The sequence below is a fragment of the Arabidopsis lyrata genome (genome assembly GCF_000004255.2).
Source record: "Arabidopsis lyrata subsp. lyrata unplaced genomic scaffold ARALYscaffold_8, whole genome shotgun sequence".
Taxonomy (NCBI): Eukaryota; Viridiplantae; Streptophyta; class Magnoliopsida; order Brassicales; family Brassicaceae; genus Arabidopsis; species Arabidopsis lyrata.
In genome coordinates this window covers 1,793,795-1,798,981 of record NW_003302548.1, presented here as the reverse complement: position 1 = coordinate 1,798,981, position 5,187 = coordinate 1,793,795, and the positions used below count along the sequence as shown (strand labels likewise).

The 5,187-nt window shown below is 40.3% G+C and overlaps 2 protein-coding genes across 2 annotated transcripts; one reads left to right on the top strand and one right to left on the bottom strand.

Moving 5' to 3' along the window:
* Position 1: 1 nt before the first annotated feature.
* LOC110224145 (probable disease resistance protein At5g45440) lies at positions 2-878 on the top strand (the record flags this gene model as incomplete). The annotated part of the gene is made up of 1 exon (XM_021031720.1): positions 2-878. A coding segment is annotated over one exon (645 nt), but the record flags the coding sequence as incomplete, so codon positions are not given.
* Positions 879-1,386: 508 nt separating this feature from the next.
* LOC9301318 lies at positions 1,387-3,953 on the bottom strand. Its single transcript, XM_002863434.2, has one exon. It carries the CDS (start codon positions 3,898-3,900, stop codon positions 1,471-1,473), a length of 2,430 nt encoding a protein of 809 aa, XP_002863480.1. The 5' UTR covers positions 3,901-3,953; the 3' UTR covers positions 1,387-1,470.
* Between the last annotated feature and the right edge of the window lie 1,234 nt (positions 3,954-5,187).

Here is a 5,187-nt window from a genome sequence, read left to right as displayed (position 1 = left end):
ACTTGATGGGAAGATATGCGTGTTGAAGAAGATCTTGAAGGCTCTCGGAGTTGAAGATTCGATGTTCGAATTCATCCGTAGCGAAGTAGTAGAAGAAGCTTCAAAGAGGCGGGAAGCTGGAGAAATTGATGGAGAGACAGCGAAAGAGAAGGAGTTTTCTGTTTTGCTCTATGCACTGCATTTGAATCTGAGGTGGAAGAAGTATCTGATTGTATTTGATGATGTGCGAGACGAGGACAATTGGGATGAGAAGCTCGATGTGAAATTCAAGGAGGGTGAGAAATGGGGGAAGCATCTTTCAGATGGATTCCCTAAAGAGTCTGGTGGGAGAGTCATATACACGACCAGGGAAAAGAAACTGGCACAGAAGCTAGTTGCAGAAGAACATGAGATACATCGTCTTTGGCCTTTGACTGATACTGAGAGTGTCTGGAACATATATAAAGAAGCGCTGGAAGAGAATGAAGAAGAGCCTCCAAGGAACGACAAGAAATGCTCAGTTGAGCTGATGAACAAGTCTCGTGGTCTTCCCTTAGCCGCTAGACAGTTGGCCACGCTTCTTCCCGTGTTTCTTTACGTTGAAAAAGCTGACCAGAAAGGTTATACCCATGAACCAGCCAACTCAGCCAACAACCCCACTTCATAAGAGAATCGACCTACTCAATCTTAGCTGGCTTGAGAAGATTGAAGAGCCCTTTTCCATTATCTTATCATGTTTGCTTTTGTTTTTCATGATTTCTTGTTTGTCTTTCAGTTGTATCAATAATCAGAATCTCCAAGTAGAGTTTTCAAAGCCACACTATGTTTCTTGGTTTTGATGTCTGAAAATGTTGCACTTTTAACTGAAGAAACCATAAGAGATAGTTCCGTGTGTACCTTCTCTTGTATCTGCAGTTTATCTTAGTTGCAAATAGACTACCAAATGTAACCAATAGGAGGAATATTGACTCAAAGTCAAAAGAAACAGCAACCTGCCATGAAAGCAGAATGGGTGGGAGAAAGAGGTGACATGTCCTCAGAAACACTTGAAGTTATAACATAATTTGACACACTCCAAGATTGAACATTCACTTGAAACATATTAAGAATATTTTGCACGTTTAACTTAAAACAGATCTACCCAAATCCAAGAAACACATTGGTTTGTCAGATCTGTTTTCTAATTATTAGACGGTTCTTAAGATCTATCCAATCTCACAACATAACCTTACCTACTTCTCGTGATGCACATTTTAGGACAGATTAATTGTAAATGAAGTTTTGTTGTTTTAATCTTGAGATTTAGAGAAGATAGGTTACATGGAACGTCAGACATGACACATAATTAAGCAACAAAACCAACTGTAGATTTAACAGTTTAGAGTCGAATGATTACAAAGGCTCAAGTTGTGTAACAGGGGAAAAGTAAGGAACAACACAAGGAACATTGAAGTTTATTACTTAAACTTTGAGCATATATAAATATATTGATCATCTGGACACAATTATTCTGCCTCTAGCATTCTCCTCTGTGGTCTGGAATTGGTCTCCAAGGCCAAAATGAGCCATCAATAGCCAAACAAAGCTGATGAATTCCCCTCCATTGCTCAGTTGCGCTACATGTTGTTTCGGGTCACAATAAGTTGCTCCATAGCAAAGCATCTCCACCCAGACTTTGCTTACTATCTCCCACTTCACTTCTTCGTCTTCCTTACTTAGCTGGTTAAGCGCATTTGCTAGTTTACTTGCATCAGCTAGCACATTCTTGCGTTGATACCTCTTGCCTTTTTTTTCGCTAAATTCCTCGACAGAAGATAAAATCTCTTTGCAGAGCAGCTCTTGGTCTGAATCCACACGGTACTTCTTCTCCAAGTACTTTTTAGCTTCTCTAGAGTTCTTAACTTCTGCTATAGCTTCCATAAATCTTTTCTTATCGATTCCTGCAACTGTCGACATCAGAGTAGGCTGAACGAATAAGAGGTACATCATGTAGTCTGAAAGGATTTTGCTGAACTCGCGGTAACATTGATTCTTCTGAGGGGCTTCCTCTGTTTGGTATAAGAGCTCTGTAGCAATATGCCACATAATAATGCTCTGATCATAGTCTGCTTGAGTTACGTAGCTTAGCAGTTTTCTGCGGAGTGTCCCATTTGTAGCTTTTCCTATTGATGTATCGCGCAGAACCCACTCACCCCTTGTCGAATATATGTCATTGGCGCTCTCTGCCCTATCAGCATCTTGAGATCTACGCTTAACCTCTTCAAATATGAACTCCCACATATCTTTTGTGATGCGATCACTTGATGTATAAATCATCCCGTTGAGCTGATCTGAGATACCAAAAAATTCCAAGGCATAGTAGATAATTGGGATTCCAAACCAGAAACTCAGAAACAGCTTCAGTGGGTAAAGTGCATAATACAGGTTCCGGTTGTTCGTTGATGATCGAGAGATGAGTTTGCTCAACCTGTTGCGAACGCGATGAGTCCCATATATCATGTTCCTGAAACAGAACCCGATTCCTCTGAAGAAACAATTGATGGCACGATCAATACACAAAGAGTGAATGAAAGCGTCAAAGAAACGGTGAATGTATCCGTTGGTATTGTGGATTCTCGTAGACTTCAGTCCCAGAGAGTACCCAATCAGGTTGTATGAGTATATGTATTCTGACCATCTGCGGAATATAAATTTTCTATCAGAAACCTGACAATTGCCTTTTACTTTGTGAGAACAATCGTAAGGCTTCCACTTCAGCTTCCTGAAACTGAGGATCCAATTGAAAAATCCTGAAACTGAAGATGAGGTGCCCGTATCTTCCTCATCCTCCTTTGGCTTCCAAAATCTGGCAAATGTCCAGTCAGAGACACATAAGATGAATATAGCAACCAAATCAAGTGCTATTCCACCTATGAGCAATACGTAAGTTAGGCCGATATCAAACTGGTCATATTCAGATTTCTTCATCGTTGCGAAAATGCAGAGGGATGACACAAGGGATGCTAGGGCAATGAGGCGGAAAGAAATTCCAATCCAGGTATGCAGAATGTTTACTTTGGTGTAAAAGGTGCCATAGATGAAGCTGAGCTCTACCTCTAAAACCCTCAAAGCTTCCTCTGGTGTTGATAAGATGAAAAATTCTTTGCTGTTGTTCAACTCCTCAGATTGAGAGCTAAGCATGAGATCAACCACAAGACCTTTAAAGATATTGAAGTACTTATACGCGTATTGGACAGCCTCTAGATCCGTCAGCTCTGTATTTGGCCTCACGAAAACCTTGGGCCGTTGACCTTTTTCAGCCTCCTCGTACCTAATTATCCGGGTTGGCTCTTTATGCACCTTCCTAATTGAATACTCCTCCATGAGCCTTGCGTAATCCGGTCCAGGATCAGGCTCTCCGAGCATCGAGTCCTTGAAGGTTTCAAGACTAGCTCCACGCAACGCCTTTATCCTTTCCACATACTTGATGACTCCGGCTACAAGCATGAGCGATGTAGGTACCAAAAGTCTGTTTGGAATTGAGAGAAAAAAGACGTAGAGAGTGATGATTGCTTGGCAAACAAGGCCGAACAAGCTCCTTAGCCAAAGGTCGTTGTCCTCAATAGCAAGAGCCGTAATAGTATCAGGACCACCGAGGTGCAAGAGAAGAAAAGTTGCCCAGAAAGCTAAGAGATCGGTGTTCTTGGGTTGCGGTTCGCTTCCTTGATTATCTGAGATCTGTCCCACCGCGTACTCTGCTGCCCAGTTGGCTAAAAGGTAAGCCGACCAAATGAGCAACCGGAAAAAACGCCGGTGAGTTCGTTTTCTGTTTGGTGAGAGAAGAACCAGGATTGTCTGAAGGGCAAGACTGAGAATCACCAAACCACGTATGTTCCATTTGTCCCACAGATCCTTCACTTCCTTTGGTATTGCCTCACCCATGCTTACTTCCCTTCACTGAGATTTGAATTAATTTTTCACGGAGGTCTTGTTTGTTGTTAACTATGATTCCAGTAAGAATACTTTTGCTCAGTTATTATGATATGGAAATTATGCTCACTGTCCTCCCCCCCACCCCCCACCCCCCTAGTTTTTTTTTTTTTATCAACCGTATATGATTCAGTTTTGTTCAAAAAAATCAAAAAAAATCAAAAAAAATAATAATAACTAATTGGAATTTTTATTTTATTATAAAATAACTAATTGGATTGCCCGACCATGTTGGGAAATTAATTAACGAATGACTTTGTGGAGTAGCCATACTTTTGGTTGAAAATGTGATATATGGCATTTTTATTAAATATTTAAAGTGTATTACCATCTTCGTTTAAATCCAAATATAGCTGGAAAAGAAAATACAATGTCATGTTATGTAGAAATAATTGATAAATAATTAGTATTTTTTTTAAGTGACAATGTGTCATTTTTTTTAACCTCGCCATTAATTAAAAAGAAATTTTCACGTTTGACATAAAAAAAAAGATTTGATCTCACCTTTTGGCAAAGTGAGATTCATTTATCATGTTTTGGCAATTATTCCGTTTTATGACGAAAATGCCCTTGACGAAAAACCAAACGGCACAGTTACGTTACGGTTTAGTTTCTAGCGGTTTAGTTACTTTTTGTTTTGAAAAAAAAAAAAAAAATTCAAGAAAACGAAGAATTCATCATCTTCGTTCGACATCTCCGAGAGATTCGAGAGAGAAGTAGAAATCAGTTCGGAATTCATTCATCCATCTTCGTTTTCGACATCTCCGTTCGAATTGTCTGCTACTTGATTTGAGGCATTGCATTGAACTCGAAAAACCGGCGAAGAGAAAGTTCCAGTTTTTCCGGCGAAGGCGACCTGAGAATTCCGGCGAGATACCAACCTTCGAGATGGCTGGGAATAAACCAAACGACGTAGTCTCTAGGAAGAAGCATACGCAGGAAGGCCCCGAGAAGGACAAGGTGGAACTCAGAGTATCCCCGAGGAGGAAACTCCCTCCGAGAAATCCGCCGGAGGAATTGGGTAAGTTCCGATATTATTCCGTTTGTAGTTTCTTTGGGTGTATCGGAATCTTAAAGCTTGTTTGATTAAAGGGATAGAAGTTGCCGGATTTTGCTATATCTGTAGTTTGAAAATTTGAGAAGTTGAATTGGAAATCTCTGTTTCCGCCAAAATTCAGATGTTGAGTATATAATGTTGATAATTACTGTGTACGTACACGAATTCATACATCCGTACTT

Bases quoted from the DNA above. Each gene is read 5' to 3' on its own strand.
- LOC9301318 (XM_002863434.2), bottom strand. From the start codon at position 3,900: ATGGGTGAGGCAATACCAAAGGAAGTGAAGGATCTGTGGGACAAATGG.